We start from the raw sequence: 27,070 nt of genomic DNA on the forward strand, positions 1-27,070 counted from the left end.
TCACAAAGGGAAGAAACTTCCAAGGACTATGGTCAAGTCAGGAGACTTCCCTTCACATAAATATTCTGGAACTAAGGGCCATTTACAATGCCCTAAGTCAAGCAAAATCCCTGCTCCTACACCAGCCGGTGCTGATCCAGTCAGACAACATCACGGCAGTCGCCCATGTAAATCGACAGGGCGGCACAAGAAGCAGGATGGCAATGGCAGAAGCCACAAGGATTCTCCGATGGGCGGAAAATCATGTACTAGCACTGTCAGCAGTGTTCATCCCGGGAGTGGACAACTGGGAAGCAGACTTTCTCAGCAGGCACGACCTCCACCCGGGAGAGTGGGGACTTCATCCAGAAGTCTTCCAAATGATTGTAAATCAGTGGGGTCGTCCACAGGTGGACATGATGGCGTCCCGCCTAAACAAAAAACTAGAGAGGTATTGCGCCAGGTCAAGAGACCCTCAGGCGATAGCTGTGGACGCTCTAGTGACACCGTGGGTGTACCAGTCAGTTTATGTGTTCCCTCCTCTACCTCTCATACCAAAGGTATTGAGAATAATAAGAAAGCGAGGTGTAAACACAATTCTCGTGGTTCCGGATTGGCCAAGAAGAGCGTGGTACCCGGAACTTCAAGAGATGATCTCAGAGGACCCGTGGTCTCTGCCGCTCAGACAAGACCTGCTACAGCAGGGCCCCTGTCTGTTCCAAGACTTACCGCGGCTGCGTTTGACGGCATGGCGGTTGAACGCCGGATCCTGAAGGAAAAGGGCATTCCGGAGGAAGTCATTCCTACGCTTATTAAAGCTAGAAAAGAGGTTACAGCAAATCATTATCACCGCATATGGCGGAAGTATGTTGCATGGTGTGAGGCCGAAAAGGCCCCAACAGAGGAATTTCAACTAGGTCGATTTCTGCATTTCCTGCAAGCAGGAGTTAATATGGGCCTAAAACTAGGCTCCATTAAAGTACAGATCTCGGCTCTGTCGATTTTCTTTCAAAAAGAACTAGCTTCAGTACCTGAAGTTCAGACATTTGTGAAAGGAGTGCTGCATATTCAGCCCCCATTTGTGCCTCCTGTGGCACCTTGGGATCTCAACGTGATGTTGAGTTTCTTAAAATCACATTGGTTTGAGCCACTAAAAACCGTGGATCTAAAATATCTCACGTGGAAAGTGGTCATGTTATTGGCTTTGGCTTCAGCCAGGCGTGTGTCAGAATTGGCGGCTTTATCATGTAAAAGCCCTTATCTGATTTTCCATATGGATAGGGCAGAATTGAGGACTCGTCACCAATTTCTCCCAAAGGTGGTGTCAGCGTTTCACCTGAACCAACCTATTGGTGGTGCCTGCGGCTACTAGGGACTTGGAGGACTCCAAGTTGCTAGACGTTGTCAGGGCCCTGAAAATATATGTTTCCAGGACGGCTGGAGTCAGAAAATCTGACTCGCTGTTTATCCTGTATGCACCCAACAAGCTGGGTGCTCCTGCTTCTAAGCAGACTATTGCTCGCTGGATTTGTAGTACAATTCAGCTTGCACATTCTGTGGCAGGCCTGCCACAGCCAAAATCTGTAAAAGCCCATTCCACAAGGAAGGTGGGCTCATCTTGGGCGGCTGCCCGAGGGGTCTCGGCTTTACAACTTTGCCGAGCAGCTACTTGGTCAGGGGCAAACACGTTTGCAAAATTCTACAAATTTGATACCCTGGCTGAGGAGGACCTGGAGTTCTCTCATTCGGTGCTGCAGAGTCATCCGCACTCTCCCGCCCGTTTGGGAGCTTTGGTATAATCCCCATGGTCCTTACGGAGTTCCCAGCATCCACTAGGACGTTAGAGAAAATAAGAATTTACTCACCGGTAATTCTATTTCTCGTAGTCCGTAGTGGATGCTGGGCGCCCATCCCAAGTGCGGTTTATCTGCAATACTTGTACATAGTTATTGTTAACTAAATCGGGTTATTGTTGAGCCATCTGTTGAGAGGCTCCTCTGTTATCATACTGTTAACTGGGTTTCATATCACGAGTTGTACGGTGTGATTGGTGTGGCTGGTATGAGTCTTACCCGGGATTCAAAATCCTTCCTTATTGTGTACGCTCGTCCGGGCACAGTGTCCTAACTGAGGCTTGGAGGAGGGTCATAGTGGGAGGAGCCAGTGCACACCAGGTAGTCCTAAATCTTTCTAGAGTGCCCAGCCTCCTTCGGAGCCCGCTATTCCCCATGGTCCTTTCGGAGTTCCCAGCATCCACTACGGACTACGAGAAATAGAATTACCGGCGAGTAAATTCTTATTTTATCCTTGAGTTTGTGACAGAATACTCCGGTCAAATGAATGGATTCAGTTGGTAAACTGTCGCCCATGAACCTTTTCCAGCATCTTTTTCGGATGGATAAGCAAGATTCTGACCAAACTGAAGTCAAGCAGCATCTGCAGTCTTTAGCTCAGTTAATGAATGCCATTCAGCACCACCTGACTTTTACCATTTCGGCAGCATGTTCCTTTGCACTTGTTGTCTTGACAGCAAGTATACCAAAGACATGAAGAGGGTTTCTCAACTAATTTTTCTTAGTCAAACCCACCGCTATCAATTAGGTAATTAATGGACTGCCATGGTTACATATACATTCTCCCGTTTTGGACTAGCATAAATCTCAAATCCTGTCATGGGAAGTTCAGAGTTGAAAGATGTGTTTACAGCCAGTTGTTCAAACATTGCTCTTCCCTTCACCATATCATTCTCCAATGTCTTTAGTAAACCAGCTACAGGAAAACTCCCCTCTCACCTGGCGTGGGATTGTCCCATTGACCGTATGTTAGGGAACATTCCTCCACAAGGGCATGTGTTTCAATTGTCCTTGCCTGAGACTCAAGCCATGAAAGAATATACTCAGGAAAACCTGGAATGAGTTATGAATCCACTGGGTTAAAATATGTTTTTTTTTGCTAGTGTAAGTAACACATAGATCTTCAGGAGAATGAGATAGTCTGACTTTAAATTTGGAATTAATAAACCATAACACCTTATTCCTGAATTATTTCACTCGAGGACAGTGCCAGAAATTATGCATCAGTAAAGCATTAGGTGCTCTACACTTAGGACAGCAGGCAGTATCAGACGGGACCATATGACTCCTCTGACCTGGAGATGCGCTCGTCGGGATCCCGACTGAGGCACCATACTGCCGTCGGTATACTGGAGAGGTAGGTGATTCCCCCTCTATGGGTGTTCAGGACACCCATAGAGAAAGAATAGAACCTGTGGCGAGCGCAGCGTGCCACTGAGCCCGCAGCGTGGCAAGCACACCGAGCCCACAAGGGGCTTTGTTGCGCTAGCCCTACTGCCGGCATTCCACCGCTCGGTATGCCGATGTCGGTATACTGACCTTCAGCAACCCGTGCAGTTGGATACCATACCGATCCTGGAGATATATAGGCACGGTGTAGAAATTTAATATGAGTTTCCTGAAGGTGAGAGGAATGGAGAGCTTTAAGGATATCTGGTAGAGGATGTAAAAACTCACTCATAGTACGCTGTAGAGATAAATCAGAGGATCATTTAGTAAACATAGGTAACCATAGCTTTTCAACATTTACCAAAAGAGGATCCCAATATACAGTAACCACTGAGTTTCAAAGGAATTTTAGAAACTTGTGCAAGCAAAGATGGTAAGGCGCCTGCATTCTGTTTGGACTGGACAACATGTCTGATTTGGAGATGCATGAAAAATTCTGAATGGAGTACACCATACCTCTCTACTAAATCATTAAAAGAAAGCAAAACACCCCCCAGATCGAATACATCCTTAATTGCAATGAATCCTGTAAGCTGCCATTGTACAAATTTTACATTGTCAATAAGAGGTAAGAGACAGGGATTCCCACAGAACGTTATGAAACCAGAGTGTTCAGGATTTCTACCTAAGGCCTATTTACTGCCCTCCACGCCTGTCCCAAAACAACAGGTTGTCGTGAGCTGATAGTGGCAAAGACCGAATAGGAGTCTGAAGAAAAGCGCTCAGATCATAAGGAGACACCAAGGCTTGTTTAATGTGGTAGTTAGAATAAGTAGATCTAGCCAACAACCAAATCAAAATGTATCGAAATGCTAAAGTTCTAGAGAATGCTAATAGATCAAGTACAGCCAATCCACCTTCTTCATGTTTCAACTTAAGCTTGGCTAGAGCTATCTGCGTTTTTTTTATTGATCCACAAGAACTTTGTAAACAATTTGTCATACGATGCTAGGTCGACTTTGGTAAGTTTCAAGGGTAGCATTTGGAGCAAATAGATTTTTGGAAAGATAATGCTTTTTAATACAGCAACTCACCTTAGCAAGGACAGTGGTAGGGAAGACCAAGAGGTAAGGAGGAGATAGATATTATTATTATTATTATTATTATTATTATAGTTCTTTTTATATAAAGCAGACAGGTTAGTTGGAATATAGACACCTAAGTATTTTAGTTTGGAGTCATTAAATAAGTATTGTGAGAAGAGAGAACAGAAGCAGCGGGGGGAAGTGAGAGTTCAGACTTAGCAGTGTTTACACGATAGCCTTTATCTTTTCCATAATGGCTGGAATTGAAACCTCAGGCTTAGAAATAAAGAGCAACATATCATCCCCAAAAAGACTGATTTTTAATTCTTGGTCTGTTATTTTAACACCCGAATAAGATGAAAGGTGCCGCAAAGCTATTGCCAAAGGCTCAAAGGCAATCGCAAATAGCAATGGTAACAGGGGGCACTCCTGTTTGTTACCTTGCTTTAGCATAACTAGAGTTGAAAGATAACCATTGCACAATATGTGAGAGCTGGAAGATGAATACAGAGCTTGCACCACACCAGTCAAGCCCAGCGGAAACCCAAACCTCGTCAGCATGGAATAAACGTGATCCTAGCTCACAAAATCAAATGCTTTTTCTGCGTCGAGAGATAGGACAAACTGTGGATCAGGGTCTCCGGTGTAGCTCAACCAGCGGGCCGCAGTTAAACTTTACGAATGTTCCCTGTAGAATGTGTTCCCGTAATAAAACCAGTTTGATCTGGGTAGATTATAGAAGGGAGCATACCTTTCAGTCTATCAGCTATAATTTTTGTAAATATTTTATAATCCAGGTTTAAGAGGATATAGGCCTATAGGAGGGAGATGTGGGTCTTTGGCCGGTTTGGGGAGAAGACGGATTATGTCATCATTGAAGTAGGCAGGTATTTTATGAGAGAGTAGGATACTGTTAAACACTGCTAAGAAGTCTATTAGTTTAGGCAAGAGTAGCTTATAGTATTCCCCCGACAGTCCGTCGGGACCTGGAGATTTAAGAGGTTTAAGCTGACGTGTAGCTTTTTCCACTTCTTGAACAGTGATAGAGGAACAAATACCAGCTGCCATTAATGGATCTAGTTAAGGTGGGGAAAATGAATCCCAAAATGCCGATTTGGCATCAGTATCAATAGACGGTTAACTATAAATACCTGCATAGAAATCAGAAAGGACTTGTGCTATATCTTTAGACTTTGAGGCTAATGAACCATCTGGGCAGCAAAGTGATTAAATGAGAGAATCAAGGAAAGAATCATTCAGTAAATTAGAAGTCTGCCTGTCTTATTCCCAAAATGGAAAAACTTGTCATTTTTATGGAAGGTATGCCTTCACCAGCGCAGCCAGGACTGCATCGAATGCAACTTTAGCATCTAAATAATGCTGCTTAGATATAGTGGAGAGAGCTTGTTTAAACTCCTGACAAGCCTTCGTCAGCTGCTGCTGTGATTGTTTGAATTCAGAAGTAAATCTTTTCTTTCTATGAGACACATATTCAATAATACAGCCACGCAAAATGGCCTGAGAGGTCTGCCAATATATTAGTGGGTCATCATGGGCCATTTATGCATTGTCAACTTTGAACTCCTCCCAATAGGCCTCAAGCTCCTTACAGAATTCCAAGGAAGAGGTAAAGTCTGTGGGAAAATGCCAACATTTAAAGGACCCCATATCAAGCGTTGTAGAAACAGAGGCACAAACAACAGAGTGATCCGACAAAGACATCGGCTCTATGGAGGTAATTCAGACCTGATCGTAGCAGAAAATTTGTTAGCAGTTGGGCAAAACCATGTGCACTACAGGGGGGCAGATATAACATGTGCAGAGAGATTTGGGTGGGGTGTGTTCAAACTGAAATCTAAATTGCAGTGTAAAAATAAAGCAGCCAGTATTTTTCCTGCACAGAAACAAAATAAACCCACCCAAATCTAACTCTCTCTGCAAATGTTATTTCTGCCACACCTGCAGTGCACATGGTTTTGCCCAATTGCTAACAAGTTTGCTGCTACGATCAGGTCTGAATTACCCCCAATGCTGGAATCAATGGCATTAATAACCAAGGAATCCGATAGTAATTAAAAATAAATTCTAGAGAGAGTTATGTGCCGAGGATAGGCAGGTGTACTCCTCCATATCAGTAGGGTGAAAAAAATCTCCAGATATCAATTACCTTAAGCTGTAGCTCTACATAGGAGATACCTAACTTAAGCAGAGAGTGTGAGTGTGCAAGAGCGTTAGTATCCATGAATTTAGAGCCAATAATATTAAAATCCCCGCCAATTATCAAAGGAAGGGAGGATAGTGGGTACAATTTAGATAATAACAATTGTGCATTAGGGGCATATATCATAAACAGTACATAACGGGTAGCGAAAATGCTAACCACTAAAATAAGGAATCTTTCCTCTGGGTCTGTTATAGAAGAGACAACCTCCAATTGTAAACGGCTAGTATTAGTACACACCTAGCTTTAGAAGTGAATGGTGCATCCGAAACCACCTTCCAACCCATCGTGCCTAATTTTTTAGCCTCTGGAGAGAGGAGGTGAGTCATTTGTATAAAGACTAAGTCTAATCGAAGCTTGTTCAGGTATAATATTATCTTTTGCCTTTTCACTGGCGAGTGGATACCCCCTACATTCCACGATCCAACCTTGAAAATAGACATATTTATAGAAAAAAAAAAACACATTATAAAGTCTTCCTGTCAGGGGGAAAGCCAGCTCTCACCGCGCCAGAAGGACCACAATCATCTAACATGGCATAAAGGAAATCCGTTTGCAACCCAAAAGGAAGGAGGGGAGACACACTAGGAGGGGAGGGAACTGAGAACACAATACATACATTTACAGATAACAGTACAGGAAACCCGGGATCCAAATTTCCAGTAGTAATTGAAACATATAGACTTCAGGATTAAAAGAGGTAAAAAACAAACCAAGTATTGCAGGGAGTATTAAAGCTCCTAGTCACAACTGCCGCTTACTAATAGCAATAAAAATATACACCATAACCTCTAACGTAGTAATATAAGGATAAATCATACCACAAACATATGTTTCCAGGGATAGCAAATCTCCTGAGCTTTAAAGCAAATAAATTATTAGGCTTCCATCATATCAAGGTAACCAAAATATAACATCACTTTTCTAAGGCAGTACATTTTATGAATTACCCTCTGCTCCTAATTTAGAGAATCTATTTGTCAAGGAAGTGTTCAAGTTACAGAGATTCCCCAAGGATACATAGGGTATATATTTTTTTTCTAGAGGTTATTAGTGTTAGCCACTAGTGGGCCTATCACTAAAAAGGGGCTTAGTGTGTGGCGCACTCTTTTGAAATAATTGTTCTATATATAAAACATATTAACTTTTATTTATATAATTAAAAATAATCACCACAAACAGGCATAATGTTTAATCTGATAGCCTGAAAGTGCAAGAATTAATCAAGATAAAATTGCCTATAAGACTAGAACCACAAAAATGGTATCAACGTCCAGTAATTTTATGTTACTGGGCCAAAAATTTGTATTTTACATACATTGATTGTTATGCTAGGCAAGACAAATATAATCAATTAAACAAGCCTAAGTGAAATATTATTAGAATTAATCTATGCAATTTAGCTACTGATAAGCTCCCTTAAATAATACTTTCTATAATATTATAGTCCAGATAGTCTTCTAAAAGAGATGTTCATATATTTATAGAGATCATCTATATGTACCTTTACAAGTGATTCCCGTGTTAATTCCAGGAAGTAAAAGGAAAAAAGAGAAAGGAACCCAATAGATAAATTTAAAGTTTTGTAACATTAAGTCACCCTTTGCACCAGTCTACTGTTCAAGACTGCTGTAACAGTGTCTATGTAATTTGATACAATTTGCATCCACCATTCTGCAACAATGTGTGGCTGACAAGACAGTGCATATAGGAGACCAGATATTGGATGAACTGTCTCAAATATTCATGTCCGAAAAGCACCTATCTGTGTCACAAAGGGAACAAAAAGTGCAAAAAAGAATGTATAAACACACATATGAATCTATATGATGAATTTCTACCAATTTGTCATTGCGGCCCACATGTATTTAGTATCAGAACAGTGCATATAGGAGACCAGATATTAGATAAACTGTCTCAAATATTCTCATTCAAGGAGCGCCTATCTGTGAGAATATTCTAAATATGTATGTATGGATATCTTATACATTCGTGTCACAAAAAAAGGCTAAGGGTGCATAGGAAATGTATAAACACATATATCAATCTCTGTGGTAAATATTATACCTATTTGTCATTGTGGCCCACATGTATCTGGTATCAGAATATATATGTGTGTGTGAACACAGATAGCAGTTCTGTGTTCTGACAAAATTAAGATCTGACAAAATGGAAATGATCCTTTCTTTTAAAACCAAAATACCATAATAATTCCTTCCTATGAATGGTAAGGATTGTATGGCTAATATTAATATTGTGCAGAACTATAGGAATTACTCTCCTTGGAAATTAATCTCTTTAGTACAAGAAGTATCTGTGACAGATAGTCAGCACTTGCAATAATTCTCTGGCTCACTTGTTTGAATTAAATGCCAGCACATCAAATTTAACTCAATTGTTACTTGAGTAATAACTCCAGCTTTATATAGGCACATTGGCTGCAAAGTTGAGTTTAGGCATGTTATACTCCATCCTTGCCAGACCACTGTAGTAATAAATCACATATATGACCATATAATACTTTCTGCAAGATTTTAAACTAAAGTTCATGCGGAGCTGTAAGAATTACTCTCCTTAGAAATTAATGTCTTTGGTACAAGAGGTATCTATGACAAATAATCAACAGTAGCAGTTATTCTCTGGTTCTTAGAGATTAATGCCTTTGGTACAAGAAGTATCTATGACAAATAATCAATAGTTGCAGTTATTCTCTGACTCACTTGTTTGAATTAAATGTCAACACGTCAAATCTAACTCAGTTGCCCTTGAGTGATAACTCCAGTTTTATATAGGCACATTGGCTATAGAGTTGGATTTAAGCGTATTATGCTCTATCCTTACCAGACCACTGTAATAATAAATCACATTTATGACCATATAATGCTTTCTGAAAGATTTTGAGCTAAAGTGTAAAAGAGTCCCAGGTGTGTGAGAACGGATTCCCTTTCTACTTTCGTCCCATGTGCCACTATGGGCAGTGAATGGGAACGATGAGAGCAGGGAAGGACCGTCCACCTGGAACTGGAGGGAAAGAGCAGTGCGGGCTGCTTCTGCTGTCCACGTCTAACACCCCCCTCCCCTGTTGCATAAGTGCATTGCAGGGGGGCCTCCAGGTGTTATACAGTGGATGAGAGAGCGCCCTGAATACCTGATTTTTGCCACTGGATGTGCCTTTTAAGAGATAAATTCTTCTGGTGGTTTGGGCAAATCATCTGATGTGAACAAGCCGATTGCGAAACGTACGTCATCATCCATCACCCTTCTACTAGCGGGACGATGACGCGCAACTGAAACAGAGGTACGGGAATCCTACCCGACCCAGCGTCCGGCTTCTGCAGCAGCTCCCTGCCAGCACACACAGATCTGACTCTAGCTTGGATCGGGGCGCAACTAGCACACGGAGGGGACCACTTACCAATTAACGGGACATGAGCGTGGTACGGGGATTACACCCGACCCGGCGTCCGGCTCCCGCTCCCTGTGGATACAAATACTGACTCCTCCTTGGATCGAGTTATATAGAGCATACAGAGGGATAGGAACTCTATCATCTGACGTCCCTTGGAATCTCTCCTTTGCCCAAACCACCAGAAGAATTTATCTCTTAAAAGGCACATCCAGTGGCAAAAATCAGGTATTCAGGGCGCTCTCTCATCCACTGTATAACACCTGGAGGCCCCCCTGCAATGCACCTATGCAACAGGGGAGGGGGGTGTTAGACGTGGACAGCAGAAGCAGCCCGCACTGCTCTTTCCCTCCAGTTCCAGGTGGACGGTCCTTCCCCGCTCTCATCGTTCCCATTCACTGCCCATAGTGGCACATGGGACGAAAGTAGAAAGGGAATCCGTTCTCACACACCTGGGACTCTTTTACACTTTAGCTCAAAATCTTTCAGAAAGCATTATATGGTCATAAATGTGATTTATTATTACAGTGGTCTGGTAAGGATAGAGCATAATACGCTTAAATCCAACTCTATAGCCAATGTGCCTATATAAAACTGGAGTTATCACTCAAGGACAATTGAGTTAGATTTGACGTGCTGACATTTAATTCAAACAAGTGAGTCAGAGAATAACTGCAACTATTGATTATTTGTCATAGATACTTCTTGTACCAAAGGCATTAATCTCTAAGAACCAGAGAATAACTACTACTGTCGATTATTTGTCATAGATACCTTTTGTACCAAAGACATTAATTTCTAAGGAGAGTAATTCTTACAGCTCCGCATGAACTTTAGTTTAAAATCTTGCAGAAAGTATTATATGGTCATATATGTGATTTATTACTACAGTGGTCTGGCAAGGATGGAGTATAACATGCCTAAACTCAACTTTGCAGCCAATGTGCCTATATAAAGCTGGAGTTATTACTCAAGTAACAATTGAGTTAAATTTGATGTGCTGGCATTTAATTCAAACAAGTGAGCCAGAGAATTATTGCAAGTGCTGACTATCTGTCACAGATACTTCTTGTACTAAAGAGATTAATTTCCAAGGAGAGTAATTCCTATAGTTCTGCACAATATTAATATTAGCCATACAATCCTTACCATTCATAGGAAGGAATTATTATGGTATTTTGGTTTTAAAAGAAAGGATCATTTCCATTTTGTCAGAACACAGAACTGCTATCTGTGTTCACACACACATATATATTCTGATACCAGATACATGTGGGCCACAATGACAAATAGGTATAATATTTACCACAGAGATTGATATATGTGTTTATACATTTCCTATGCACCCTTAGCCTTTTTTTGTGACACGGATGTATAAGATATCCATACATACATATTTAGAATATTCTCACAGATAGGCGCTCCTTGAATGAGAATATTTGAGACAGTTTATCTAATATCTGGTCTCCTATATGCACTGTTCTGATACTAAATACATGTGGGCCGCAATGACAAATTGGTAGAAATTCATCATATAGATTCATATGTGTGTTTATACATTCTTTTTTGCACTTTTTGTTCCCTTTGTGACACAGATAGGTGCTTTTCGGACATGAATATTTGAGACAGTTCATCCAATATCTGGTCTCCTATATGCACTGTCTTGTCAGCCACACATTGTTGCAGAATGGTGGATGCAAATTGTATCAAATTACATAGACACTGTTACAGCAGTCTTGAACAGTAGACTGGTGCAAAGGGTGACTTAATGTTACAAAACTTTAAATTTATCTATTGGGTTCCTTTCTCTTTTTTCCTTTTACTTCCTGGAATTAACACGGGAATCACTTGTAAAGGTACATATAGATGATCTCTATAAATATATGAACATCTCTTTTAGAAGACTATCTGGACTATAATATTATAGAAAGTATTATTTAAGGGAGCTTATCAGTAGCTAAATTGCATAGATTAATTCTAATAATATTTCACTTAGGCTTGTTTAATTGATTATATTTGTCTTGCCTAGCATAACAATCAATGTATGTAAAATACAAATTTTTGGCCCAGTAACATAAAATTACTGGACGTTGATACCATTTTTGTGGTTCTAGTCTTATAGGCAATTTTATCTTGATTAATTCTTGCACTTTCAGGCTATCAGATTAAACATTATGCCTGTTTATGGTGATTATTTTTAATTATATAAATAAAAGTTAATATGTTTTATATATAGAACAATTATTTCAAAAGAGTGCGCCACACACTAAGCCCCTTTTTAGTGATAGGCCCACTAGTGGCTAACACTAATAACCTCTAGAAAAAAAGTATTGCTACCTAGCTTAGTGGCGCACCTCCAACCCCCATTTATTTTAAAGGACCCCTTTTTGTCCTGATAATAAATTCCTTCTCTGAATGGTTGGTTTCATTAATATTCCTTAATTGGTTTTTCTATTCCTGTGCAGTGTCTTTTGGACTTTGTGTCCTCTCCATAAGAATACATAGGGTATATACACTGCTCAAAAAAATAAAGGGAACACTTAAACAACACATCCTAGATCTGAATGAATGAAATATTCTTATTAAATACTTTGTTCTTTACATAGTTTAATGTGCTGACAACAAAATCACACAAAAATTATCATTGGAAATCAAATTTATTTACCCATGGAGGTCTGGATTTGGAGTCACACTCAAAATCAAAGTGGAAAAACACACTACAGGCTGATCCAACTTTGATGTAATGTCCTTAAAACAAGTCAAAATGAGGCTCAGCAGTGTGTGTGGCTTCCACGTGCCTGTATGACCTCCCTACAACGCCTAGGCATGCTCCTGATGAAGTGGCAGATGGTCTCCTGAGGGATCTCCTCCTAGACCTGGACTAAAGCATCCGCCAACTCCTGGACAGTCTGTGGTGCAACGTGGTGTTGGTGGATGGAGCGAGACATGATGTCCCAGATGTGCTCAATTGGATTCAGGTCTGGGGAACGGGCGGGCCAGTCCATAGCATCAATGCCTTCGTCTTGCAGGAACTGCTGACACACTCCAGCCACATGAGGTCTAGCATTGTCTTGCATTAGGAGGAACCCAGGGCCAACCGCACCAGCATATGGTCTCACAAGGGGTCTGAGGATCTCATCTCGGTACCTAATGGCAGTCAGGCTACCTCTGGCGAGCACATTGAGGGCTGTGCGGCCCCCCAAAGAAATGCCACCCCACACCATTACTGACCCACTGCCAAACCCGGTCATGCTGGAGGATGTTGCAGGCAGCAGAACGTTCTCCTTGGCGTCTCCAGACTCTGTCACGTCTGTCACATGTGCTCAGTGAGAACCTGCTTTCATCTGTGAAGAGCACAGGGCGCTAGTGGCGAATTTGCCAATCTTGGTGTTCTCTGGCAAATGCCAAACGTCCTGCACGGTGTTGGGCTGTAAGCACAACCCCCACCTGTGGACGTCGAGCCCTCATACCACCCTCATGGAGTCTGTTTCTGATTGTTTCAGTAGACACATGCACATTTGTGGCTTGCTGGAGGTCATTTTGCAGGGCTCTGGCAGTGCTCCTCCTGTTCCTCCTTGCACAAAGGCGGATGTAGCGGTCCTGCTGCTGGGTTGTTGCCCTCCTACGGCCTCCTCCACGTCTCCTGATGTACTGGCCTGTCTCCTGGTAGCGCCTCCATGCTCTGGACACTATACTGACAGACACAGCAAACTTTCTTGCCACAGCTCGCATTGATGTGCCATCCTGGATGAGCTGCACTACCTGAGCCACTTGTGTGGGTTGTAGACTCCGTCTCATGCTACCACTAGAGTGAAAGCACCGCCAGCTTTCAAAAGTGACCAAAACATCAGCCAGAAAGCATAGGAGCTGAGAAGTGGTCTGTGGTCACCATCTGCAGAACAACTCCTTTATTGGGGGTGTCTTGCTAATTGCCTATAATTTCCACCTGTTGTCTATTCCATTTGCACAACAGCATGTGAAATTGATTGCCAATCAGTGTTGCTTCCTAAGTGGACAGTTTGATTTCACAGAAGTGTGATTGACTTGGAGTTACATTGTGTTGTTTAAGTGTTCCCTTTATTTTTTTGAGCAGTGTATTATTAGGCTGTGAATTGCAGGCTGTGCGGGACTTTTTGCGAGTCTACCTATATTTTTTTAAAGCTGCAATCATTTACATGGCAAAACCAACCTGGTTTTGCTGTTAAATGATTGCCGGTTTAAAAATACGGGCAAACTGGCACAAAGTCCCGCACAGTCTGCAACTCATAGGCTGTTAAATTTCACCCCTAGTCTTCAGTAGTTTTGATTTTAAGCAAAGTCTTTCTTCAAGACAGTGATGGACAAACTAAGCGAGTGAATCAAGACTCGGAAAGTTAATCAAAATTCATGCCTCTGCCAACCATTATGTTTTGGTGAATCTACTACCCTGGGCAGAATTTGCACGTAATAACTTGTTCCGTGAGTCCCCAGCCATTTTTCCATTCTTTGTTCATTAAAGTTTATGCCCTGTTTTTCCAGAACTTCTAGCTTATCAGTCTGTTTTGCTTCCTGTAGTTCAAAATCTGGATAAACATTTTACTCGTTATAAAATCTTTGCAGATAAGAAAAGCTGGACAGATCCCGGAGACAAGGTTTGGCTAAACACTCGCCATCTCTGGTTAAAAGTTCAAACTATGAAATTTGCTCCAAGGTTTATTGGATCACTTACTACACTGCAAGTTATCAACCCTATAGCCTGCAGATTCAAGCTTCCTTTAATACTCTGGACCTGAAATGTTTTCCATGTGTCCCTTCTCAAGCCTTGGGTTATAAACTGTTCTTCCTTTACTAAATATTATCCTTCAGCTGTTCAATATTTAGTAGAGTGGAAAGGTTTTGAACCAGAGGAAAGGTGTTGGGTTAAATCTTCTGATATCCATGCTCTTTGACGCCTCCACATGTTCCATAAGAATTCTTTTATGGGGTTGTTCGGAACCCAACCCAAAGAAGAGGGGTAATGTCACACACCACTGTCATCCTGTTTTTGCTCACCAATATCCCTACAGTGCAAGTCCTCGCAGTAGTCTTCTCTGAGGCTGGTGGGTGCACATCTTTAATCTCCTCTCTGTAGCTAGTGTCCCGCTCACTGCTATAGGAGCAAGTGTACAGCTCTCTGCAGAATTTATGAGTGCGATCAGGCGATTGCTGATGTGATGACTAGAACCAAATTCAAATCAATTACCCTATTTAAACCTCACTTTGGGGCTAGAGTGTCAGAGGTATATTTACCAAGGTGCAGATTTTTAGAAGTGGAGATGTTGCCTATAGCAACCAATCAGATTCTACTTATTTTCTAGCACCTTTTAAAATATAATAGCTGATTGGTTGCTATGGGCAACATCTCCACTTCTAAAAACCTGCATTCTAGTAAATAAACCCCCCAGGCTCACCTCCCTGTGCTCCAGAGTGTTTATAAGTTTCTACTGACTACAGATTAACATGTTCTGACCTTGCATGTTATTGAGTACTCAGAACCACTCCAGGACAGAATTATGTTTTTTTTAGTCCTGAGATGGAGAAGTCTCTGACTTCATCTCTATGATGGCTGACTAATGTATTGAGGGGCGGGGCAGACAGAATCCCATGCGTATATGAACTGTGCACCTTAAGTTACATCTCTCTGTATTTAAAACACCCATTTCTCAACATGCCATACCTTGAACATTCAACCTAATACACTGCAGTCAGACATCTAACACTGTTTGCTCCTGCATAGGAAGCCTTTTAACGGGATACAATATTGACCCCTGGATCCTGCCCGCTCACAATCTCGCTGGTCGGCATGCCGACTTGCAGGAACTATTCCCACTCGTGGGTATCCACAACACCCATAGAGTGGGAATAGAACCTGTGGTGAGCGCAGCGAGCCCGCAAGGGACTTGTTGCACTCACCCCCCTCGCCGGCATTCCACGGCTGGGATTCCGGCGTCGGTATAGAGACCGCCGGTCATGCATACCCAACTCCTTTTAACTATATGAAGTTAGTTAGATTTTTCAGTATAATACCATTCCAGTTAAGCAGAGCTATGTACTGTGTGCCAATATATATAGCACATATATGCGTAACTGCTCCCCTTCCCCCCTCCCTTTGCAAATCCTGCGTTTGCCCTTGATTCCCTTGGTTCTTTGCTGTGGATTCTGGTAATTGATTTCTTGCTCTGTTTGATGATTTTCTCTTAAATTCTCCCCTGGCATTACTTCTGAGATATCTGGTTTTGACCTGTGGCTGGTCTGACTACTCTACTGTACCCATTAAGGCTGACCAGCCTATCACTAGGTGTCAAGTCAGAGGGCCACAACCGGCGTTGTCCATATCCCCTTTTGGGGCTCCCGGTGGCGGTGTAGATCACCAGTGCATTAGACTTCATTGCCTCTGTTCTGGCTAGTGGCACACCTAGTTGACCGTAAATTTTGTCCTTGAGTTTTTGACGACTAAAGTTTGATGAACTTTGCAAGCATTCTTATATGGAAATTATGTTAAAATACATGGACGTGAGTTGTTATGTATCACAGAATGCACAACATCAGTGAACTAGAGCTCCAGTTATCATAATCATAAAAATGCAATAATTATACACAATGTGCCGCCACAATTATTTTGATTATGATTCACAATCTGGTAGTTCTTTGTGGCCATATCTTAAAATTTAATTGCCCCCTAAATGTCAAAAGATTTTACAATTCTTTAGTTCTGCGCTTCATACTGCATGAGCATAGGATGTATTTACAAGTTATTCTGTCACTTAATGAGCTGCATGCACTACTTTTGGAGTTATTTTTATAAATGACCCATTATCTTGTTTGCAGACAGTCTGTTCAGCATGGTGTCAGACTGTGTGTGTCTTTTAACTCTAGTAGAAGTGATGACACAGTACTTCTAGTCCAGATACAGTATGAGCATAGTCCATAATAATGGGAAATATTTGCCACTGCCAATGTCTTTCATGAATTCAATCCAGTGTCTGCATCAAATGCGTAATCACTTGAAACACTTTGCTTTTACAATAGAAAAAAAAAATAACAAGAAAACACAATATTTTTTCTTAATTACTAGAGTACACTGAAATCCTCAACAAAACTACATGAACTTTTGTTTCAAAAAGTTCTTTGTAGTCCAGTGAAATTTTTTGATACAACTCCTCTTGGCCGTATCCTAAACAGATTCACAAAAGACGTGGATGAAGGTGAGTACAACGTCAATCAACTTGACCTTAGCAATTTTACAAATGTAGCAATGAACACATTTAATTGCTTGGATTTTTCAAAGTGCTTGTAAATCATTTCTTTATTTTATGGCTCTTAATAGCAGCAATGTAGGCTGGCACCTAGCAAACTATCCAGAATGGCTGGCATGCAGAGGGCTGCCATCAGAAATTGTGGATCCCAGTATAAATTAAACATACACCCCCCCCCCCCCCCTCCCAAACACACACACACACACACACACACACACACACACACACACACACACACACACACACACACACTACTTGACCCCAGCATACTTCTTGAGCCCCCACTCTCATAGGCCTGGTGTAGTGTAGAGCCCTGGTACCCAAAGAAGGTGAATGTTATGGTGCTTACCACAGTACTGAAGTGTGATACATGCCCTATATATGCTCAGATCTCTTCACATGCTACCAGGGGTCACCACATGCCTTCCAACAATAATAAATAACAACTATTTTCATGGATTGTAGTGAAACAAGTACTGTTAAATAGGTTTCCCCATGTAAACTACAAGCAGTGGTTGGTGATAGCAGTTTTATTGCCAGCTGTAAGCCTTTGAATTGGGAAAAATCCCTGATGATTTAATAAAGTGTGTATTTGCCATCCTCAGATTCAGTTGTAAGGCATGAAGAGGGGAGAAATGGAAGACGATGCGGAGAAGGTGTAACACAGGAGGAAAGTGAATAGTGGGAGTAGATTGGAGAAGTAGAAGGGGGAACAGATGGAATGGGGAGACAGATGGTATAAAAGGAGAGAGAATGAAACTACAGGCACGTGTTAGTGAGGGGACAGAGGCATATATGGCAGTTAGGTCAGAGGTATATACGGTGAGTGGCATAGAGGCACATATGGGAGCCGGGGCAGATACACATATTGGGAGGGGGCATAGGAACACTTGCGGAGGAATTGCAAACACACACGTGGGGAGGAGGTACAAAGGCACATATGGGAACAGGACAGAGGAACACATGGGGAGGGAAAGAGACTCACATGTGGAACAGGGTAGAGTTACATGTGGAGGGGGGTAGAGTTACACATGGGAGAAGGAGGCAGTGCTAGACACAACTAGAGAGATAAAGACAGAGGGGAGACAAAGCTGCAGTCACAGGTGGGTGAAAATCCTGTAATATATACTTACATTGCCACCTTCTTCCTTGGCAGCGCAGTGCACAAGACTCAGGGGCAGAATTACATAGTGCTGCCTTTTTAAGGCTTGCACACCTGCTCCAACATGGCCCTCTCACTCAAGGGGCACGTTAACTATGCTTCCCTCTTGATCTGCCACCTGCAGCACCATTAATTCTGACTGCGAACTGTCTGTGAATGAGAAGCAGTTCATGTCTTGGATCATCAGCATTAATAGGCCACCCCATCATCCCAGGCACCCAGTGCTGTAGAGAGCTGAGCTGGGCCCGGATACTTTTCAGTGACAGGGCCTAACTGAGGGAGACATGCCCACTCCTCTTAAAAGAAAAAAGAAAAAATATGTATCAGTGTGATCACTTCCCCAGCTTCCCGCACAGGAGGGAAGACTACTGGCCCCACTGTAACCCAGCACACTGGGGAAAGAGGCTGCTGCTGACAGATAAGAAGTGGGGGCAGGGGTGGATCCAGGCCCCTGCCGGGCACTTCCCACAAGCTGGGCCCATGTAATTATTACCTGCTCCCCCTCCCTCGGCGGCCCTGCAGACACCTTATATCTGTACACTTGCTGATGGTTGTCCTGGGTATGTCTAAGAATACCATATCTATGCTCACTATGGATTGCTCAGTGTTTAGCTAGACTTCTGTATCCCTTCTCTTCAGTGTCTCGGGCCACAGTCACTGCATGTACTGGGTTGGTAGTGCCACCAATAGAAATGCAAAAGGACACAATTTATACATAAGTTATTTGCCCAAAAAATGATGGAGCTTTCAGAGATCTTTAAGTTTGGGAAATTCTTATTGTAGTCTTTGGGAATGTATGTGTATGTTTGCCTGTATTGTGTGGCAGATCTGATTATTTTTTTTGTCCCACTATGGTCCTGTAACACTAGCATGAAACTGTGAGGCTGATTCTGTGTTGGGAGCAAAGAAAAAAGCAAGTAACTTTGCACTTAGACGAACCATGCAGGGTAAATACTGGCTGCTTTTGCATGTAACCCACAAATGCTAGATAGCTTTATTTTTACTTCAAGTTAGATTTCAGCTATGACTTGTCCCTCTCACATCTAAATACAGTATCTTTGCACATTTAAAGTCTGCTTTACCCAAACTTGCTTACAGTTGTTTAATACTCATTTCCAGGAGAAACTCAGAGAGGAGATGCAGCTGGGTTACTTTGGGGAGTGGGGCCAGGCGTCCACGTCATTAGGCCCCGCCCCATCATGTTAAATCGATGTCCTCGATGAAGGGGTGGGGCTAAAATGACAGGATTTTCAACATTCAAACACCGCCACCTTCATAAGGAGCAGCGATTTCCGGCATTATCTCCCTATCTTGAACACTTCACTAGGATGAAGGAGGAGTACCCACTCTCTTGGGGATGCAGGGGACTACCTGAAAAATCGTCAGTCTCTTGCAACTTCCAGGAGAGTAGGTTAGTATGGCCCTACCTGCAGTGCAGTATCCTTTTGCCAAGGTGCACAGTTAGTTACTTTTCTAGCTTTGCTTTCAACTCAGAATCAGCCCCTGTGTCTGTATTATTTGTGCTCTTCTCTCCCAGGTATCATAGTTGCCTATGGGTTAGGCCAGTAGTAGGCAACGTGCGGCTCTCCAGCTGCTGTGGAACTACACATCCCAGCATGCCCCTACCACATGTTTTAGAACATCCCAACAGCAAATCTGTGGTAGGGCATGCTGGGATGTGTAGTTCCACAGCAGCTGGAGAGACGCAGGTTGCCTATCCCTGGGTTAGGCTAACCTTCACTTATGGGGCCAGCTGTAATGAAGTCTGAGTTTGCCAGAAGTCTGGTTTCCCGGCCGAACTCGAACGTTTTTTTAAAGCGGCAATCATTTAAAAGGCATGATTTTGCCTTGTAATTGATTACCACTTTAAAAAAAATTCAGAGTTATGCCGGAAAACCGCACCTCGGGCCAACTCAGACGTTATTACATCCGACCTATGGTGTTTATTTGGATAGTGGATAAACCCCTATTGAATGTGCTGTACTATTTATCTACTTATTTGCAGTTATTTATATAGCATTTACATATTAAAAAGGGCCTTATAGAGAATATTCCATCATTCACATCAGTTACGGTGTAATCTATATTCCCTAGAAAAAGCATTCTATTATGGGGTACTCATATAATGGTAAAATATTATGGGGTCTATTCATGCAGCAGTGAATAAAGTGGAGAAGTGAGCCTGTGGAGAAGATGTCCACGGCAACCAATCAGCTGCGTACAATTGTCTAGTATGCAAATGATAAATGTTACTTCAATGCTGATTGGTTACCATTGGCAACTTCTCCATTGGCTCACTTCTTCACACTTTTCACTGCTTCATGAATAGATCCATATATCCTTTATTATTTTATATCTAAAACCTCAAACATTACAAAATGTGAAACTTTATAGTGATGATTTATTAATATAATGTCAGTGCTTTCCTATAATTATACACAGTCTTACAAAAAGCCCCTGTAATACAACAAACTGAATTGTTGTGGTGTACAATTATATAGTCTAATGGTAAAATATGTTGTTAGGACATCATGGTTTCATAAATTCTTTTTGATAATAATTGCTTGTATCTGATAAATTTCCTTGCGAGATTCTGGGCCTGATTCAGAGGTGGACGCAATAGCAATGTTTGTGCAGTTGAACCATTATTTGTACATGCGAGAAAAGTCCTGAAAACCCCTCTGGTGCAAGCGCTCCCCTGACTGTATGCAGAGACTGCTCTTGCGTATGGAGTTGCTGACATTAGAACTGCCAGCGCATAATCATGGGTGCTCCTGGGCAGAGACTGGGACGTGGCCTAAAGTGGATGCAGAAAAACAGGCGGACTCATGGGCGTGTTATTGGAGAGTCCATGGGCCTAATTCAGACCTGATCACTGTGCTGCAAATTTCCGGAGGTCTGCATTCAGATAGTCGCTGCCCATAGAGAGTGAAAACCCGCCTCATGCAAGTGTGTGAAAATTCCGCCAGACAGCGGACATCTGCAAATCCGTTCGCAACTCACTCACCATCTAATGATTTTTCCATACTGTGCAGTCTGTGGGTAGCCTAAGACTTACTCCTACAGTGCGATACAAACAGGCTGATCGGGGCCGGAGCTGACGTCCCACACCCGCCCCGAAAACGCTTCGGATCACCTGCATTTTTCCTGACACTCCCTGGAAACGACCAGTTACCACCACAAACGTCCTCTTCCTGCCATTCACCTTGCAAACACCTTGCGTTCAAAATTTTCGCACCATCCTGTCGCTGTTTGTCGATGCGTTTGCGCATTGCAGTGTATACACATGCGCAGTCATTCGATAGTTGGCCACTGTGCGAATTCCCACAACAGCGATCAGGTCTGAATCGGGCCCTATGTCGGGAAATGCAGCTGTGTTCTAAAACACCGATCCGAATCCACAGAAGCCACATTTCTGAGGAATTTCAGAAGGAGACACTGTGCCTGCCATGGGCTGGTGTGAGTGTCGATGGTGCGAGTGTCGATGGTGGAGAGTACAGAACCACCGGCGGATGTTGCACTGTCCATGGGCATTGAAAGTGGGCATCTCAGGGCTTGCACAATGCTGCACACACTAGTACACAAGAGGAAGGCTGAAGTCGCAGCTGCGTATTCATTAGCATCCCCATCTTAATCACGCCCTTGGTCCCTTAGATGTTTATATTGCTCACATAGGGATATATTGTAGTTGAGAAACTCTATTGGGCGCTGGTTAGAGTCACTGGCAGCCTTGGGCACACTCAAATGGGGGTCCCTTATAATCCCCCTGTGTTTAGAATATGGTAGTTTGTGAGAGTGTGACCTGGGCGCTTACTCTGGTTGTGGTTGCTTTAAGAAAAAATTAAAGCAAAGTTGTTTATTTTCTATATGTATATATAATGATAATACATGCGGTAAAATGTCATACTTTAATAAAAGGATTATATTAACAGGTAATAAACAGTGTTAGCTCTATGGTCATATGGCATAACACGGTAATAAAACAGAGATAGGTGTTGGCTTTGTTGCAGATAGCCCAACACACACATATAAAAGAACATAAAATGATAAATCGTACCAAAAAGAAAGCAAAGGAGCCGCAGGTGGAATATCAACAGGGTGCTCCAACTTCGCCCTGCTCTGGCTCCCAAGCTTAATGGTGATGCAGTCCAAAAGGAGTAGTCCAAAGTAGTCCCGGTAGAATGAGTGGATATCCAATGCGTTTCGAGATTCTGGGTCTCTTCCTCAGGGCTTGAGGAAGAGACCATTGCTTTGTTTTTTTCTTAAAGCAACCACAACCAGAGTGAGCGCCCAGGTCACACTCTCACATAGGGATAGTCTAGTAGAACTATAACCACAGTTACTGTTGCTAAATATTTGATTTAGGAAACCTGATTGAAATTCATATAATTAGATCAATTGTAAAGTTAAGCATCAGTAGTTACATTCACACATCTATATTTCTGCCAAAGTGTGGTGCTGACCTATGATGAATGGAAAAGATTACCTCCCTGTGCCAAAAGTTGACACTATGGTAGTGATATATTAACACTGTTATTTATAATTGATCAGTGGATATGCTCCCAACTCTGAATTAGCCCCTTTATCCATAATGGTCTTAAATATTGATGTCTCTTTAAAACTACTAAACTTGATACTTTATACTAAAAAGTTAGGACTTTAGCTTACACTGCTAATAGATGATGCAATACTTATGTAATAAATGTCATTTCAGTTGTTTATTTGTGGCTCTAAAAACGTGTAATAAATGCAGTGTCGCAAGTTGACATGGTAAATGGCATGCCCTATGGCAGACCTAATTACCCAACAGCAGCAATGATGTAACCTGCCAGTCATTATTGATGGTCGTATACAACATATAGATCAGAGGTTGACACAATGCCCGTCACTGCTGCATATTTGTACGCGGCGGATCTGAGAGATTATGCAAATGCCGCTGCCCCCAGAATTTGTATTGACACACTCACTGTTGGCTACTTGGATCTGCCGTTTACGCACAAAGATGCAGCATCGTGCATACATTGGTCACACCATCAGACATCTGAGCAACCCTATGGCTGCTCGGAATGTCCACAGCAAAGAAGCCGCAGGTGCCAGTGATGCATCCTAATAGTCAGGCGCTGACTCCAACACCCCTAAAATTGTTGTGACATGCCTGCATTTTAGTAGTCACCTCCGCGTTACCACCCACCAATCAGTCTCTGTCAGTCACACTGCACACTACAACCCCCTTCACAAGACCATGGTGACACATGCTCAGTGTGATTCACACGCATGCACAGTAGACCACATCGGCCAACTGTGCAGACACTGGCATTGCGTCCACTTCATTTACACTGCCATGGGTGGGCTTTTTATGTTTTGCGTGAGTGGAGATGCCATGAAGGCATAGCGTGTCATCCCTGAACTAAAGAAATGAGGCACGCAGATCGGAGAGGTTAGCATTAGAAGAAATAGTGAAATGCAGAGAGAAGAGCCTGCAAATAAAAAGAGGGGATCAATAAATCTGTATAAAGGTGGTGGGGGCACAACATTAGACGAGCTATATAAAGAGTGGGGCACAAAATGAATACTTTTTTTTGTCATAACTCGATTGTACTGCCGCCAGATCGCCCTAACTTTCCGAGTGGCCCACTCAGAACAATAATTGAATACCCCTGCTCTGGAGGTTTCATTTCTTATTTTGGACAGAAAGAGATAATATTTGAATTCTTAAACACAGCAGATCTCTATATGTTGTCTTCTGCTGATGTGTTGTTCTCTATTTCAGTTGATGTACGCCTTCCTAACCAAATGGAGCAACTTATGCAAAATATTAACATTGTCCTTTTCAGCCTTGGTATCATTACCTCAGTGTTTCCATGGTTCCTCTTATCTGTGGTACCTCTGAGTGCGCTCTTCTATCTAGTAAACCGGATTTCAAGGTAAGGTCTGGTTCATGAGTCCAGAAAGCAGATTTTGGCTGTGTTATAAACTTGAATCTTCTATCGATGCAGGTGGTTCAGCCATGATAAAAAGATGAACCATATTATGTACTATGGGCCTAATTCATGTCTATCACGCAACGGAGCGATTATCAGCCGACTGCGCATGTGCTGTGATTGCAATGTGCGAAGTTGCCGCTGGGATTTCGCTTGCAATGAGGATTTAACTGAAAATTGATTGATAGAAAGTGACCATTTGGAGGTGTTAACATGGAGATTATGGGGAGTGGTTGGGAAAACGTAGGCATGCATGGGGTGTGTAGCTGCTGACAGCTACGAGCCTGAACTGGTAAAAACATGGCCTCTGAGACGCTACTGTTATGTCCAGTCTGCATAGCCATAAACAAACCCTGAGCTTCAACGTTTCTTATTTTTGCACATAGGTCGTGAATGTATGCTGCGGTGGGCATCTCTTTTCAGGGCGGCGGCTTAATTTGCTAACATTAGCAGTTCTGCAGCCTAGAGTATTGCATTTGCATACAAACATGAATAAGGCCCATTGTGCATGGTTCATGCAATTTTCTATAGTGATGCTTAGCTTGTTGTTGATACTTGTGTTTTGTAGCCACTGGTTACCCTGGTTTGACATGGAAAGGGAAGTATAAGGTGGCTTTTAATGAACTGAAAACTAGATTTGAAAATAGAATTAAATAGAAAGTACACACTCTTTGAAATCTGTGTTTTTACATTTCCGGTCATGACTCAATCATCTAGTCCTCACTGAGTGATATCATGTGACTAATAACCCACAACATTTATTACTTCATAATTTGTTGAACAAAAAAAAGCAAAAACATAATTCAGAAGATTGTAGAATTAACTTTACCAACTTCAGGCTAAAATAATCATTTTATGTGTTTTACTTCATTGATATTTCAGGGCTGATGTTTATGTGCCAAGGTACCTTTGCAATGCTGCTAACAGGGAAGATTTAATCGCAGAGTGATTGACAGTAAGGGACTGTTTAGGAGAGGTAATGGAGAGTGGCGCTAAAAACGTAGGCATTATGGCCATTTTTGGGTGTATATCTGCCTTCAGCTGTGATCATGTACGTAGAGAAACATGGTGGCCGCGACCAGTCTGCATACCCATAGACTCACTCGGAGAGTTGATGTTCCTTGTTATTGTGGACCATGCTGCATATGTGTACACAGTTGCTGTGGACTTAGCGATGGCTCCGGTGGGCGTCTATTTTGTTTTCAGGGTGGTAGCTTTACTGAGATCATTAGCAAGTCCGCAGCCTGAAAAATCGCAGCTGCGTAGGAAAGTGCATACAGACATGAATTAGGCCCAGAGTTCAATCATTTTATGTTTTGTATTTTTGTTGTCACGGTTTTATGCACAGTTACCTGCTTCATATGAGGACTGGTGTCCAATGGCTGTGGCTCAGGGCTGGAAATGAGAAGGCTGAATATAACTCTTTTGCATGGGAATTAGGTAGCAGTGAGAACTGCCTTATGGTATGTAGTGGACAACTAAGTGGTACTGTACCAGACTGGCTATCAGCTGAAGAATAGAGCTGGACTGAACTGGTTACCAGCTGAAAAATAAGGCTGGACCGGACTGGTTACCGGCTGAGGAATAAAGCTGGACCAGACTGGTTACAGGCTGAGGAATAAAGCTGGACCAGACTGGTTACAGGCTGAGGAATAAAGCTGGACCAGACTGGTTACAGGCTGAGGAATAAAACTGGACCAGACTGGTTACAGGCTGAAGAATAGAGCTGGACCAGACTGCTTACAAGCTGAAGAATAAAGCTGGACCGGACTGGTTACCGTCTAAAGAATAAAGCTGGACTGGACTGGTTACCGGCTAAAGAATAAAGCTGGACTGGACTGGTTACTGGCTGAAGAATTAAGCTGGACCAGACTGGTTACCGGCTGAAGGGTTAAAGCTGGACCGGACTGGTTACTGGCTGAAGGGTTAATGCTGGACCAGACTGGTTACCGGCTGAAGGGTTAAAGCTGGACCGGACTGGTTACAGGCTGAAGGGTTAAAGCTGGCCCTGACTGGTTACTTGCTGAAGGGTTAATGCTGAACCAGACAGGTTACTGGCTAAAGGGTTAAAGCTGGACTGGACTGGTTACAGGCTGAAGGGTTAAAGCTGGCCCTGACTGGTTACTTGCTGAAGGGTTAATGCTGAACTAGACTGGTTACCGGCTGAAGGGTTAAAGCTGGACCGGACTGGTTACCGGCTGAAGGGTTAATGCTGAACCGGACTGATTACCGTCTGAAGGGTTAAAACTGGACCCGACTGGTTACAGGCTGAAAGGTTAAAGCTGGACCTGGTAGAGCTGCACAGGAGACAACATGCAAGTTCACTTGTCACACTAACAATGTAACTAGTTGCACAGAACCTGAATGCTTGCAAATGACCTCCTTTTATACCTGAGCAGAATGCAGCAGGGAGTGTCAGTGAGGATAGTCTCTCATTGACCCCTGCCATCATGTGACCAGATGAAAGATGGCGGCGCCCGTGCAGGAGACAGAGGGGACTCCAGCCTAACACCACCAGACTCCAGACAGGGTGGGCCATGCAGGGAGATCGCCGCAGGCTGCCAGACACTGGTGCCCTGTTTTCACAGGACCCGCCGGAAACCCGCAGTGTCAGTGGTAAGCGATTAGGATGCTGGCGCTGGCCGCGCGTCCTGATATTTGTGTTTTCTTCCGATGCAACTTTGCATATGTACTACAGTTTTTGTTGGGTAGGTGATTCC

At 42.7% G+C, this 27,070-nt stretch overlaps 1 protein-coding gene across 3 annotated transcripts in view; it reads left to right on the plus strand.

Moving 5' to 3' along the window:
• Window positions 1–27,070, plus strand: part of LOC135022950 (ATP-binding cassette sub-family C member 5-like) — a 220,705-nt gene that overhangs the window by 141,051 nt on the left and 52,584 nt on the right. The window contains exons 19-20 of one of the 3 annotated variants that reach the window (XM_063953356.1): window positions 17,027–17,156; window positions 24,140–24,293. In XM_063953356.1, coding sequence (XP_063809426.1) covers window positions 17,027–17,156; window positions 24,140–24,293 — 284 coding nt within the window. Of the gene's footprint in view, window positions 1–17,026; window positions 17,157–24,139; window positions 24,294–24,333; window positions 26,967–27,070 lie in introns of those variants that run through there. The other 2 variants (XM_063953357.1, XM_063953358.1) reach the window with 2 other exon arrangements.

Source organism: Pseudophryne corroboree, chromosome 2, assembly GCF_028390025.1.
Source record: "Pseudophryne corroboree isolate aPseCor3 chromosome 2, aPseCor3.hap2, whole genome shotgun sequence".
Taxonomy (NCBI): domain Eukaryota; kingdom Metazoa; phylum Chordata; class Amphibia; order Anura; family Myobatrachidae; genus Pseudophryne; species Pseudophryne corroboree.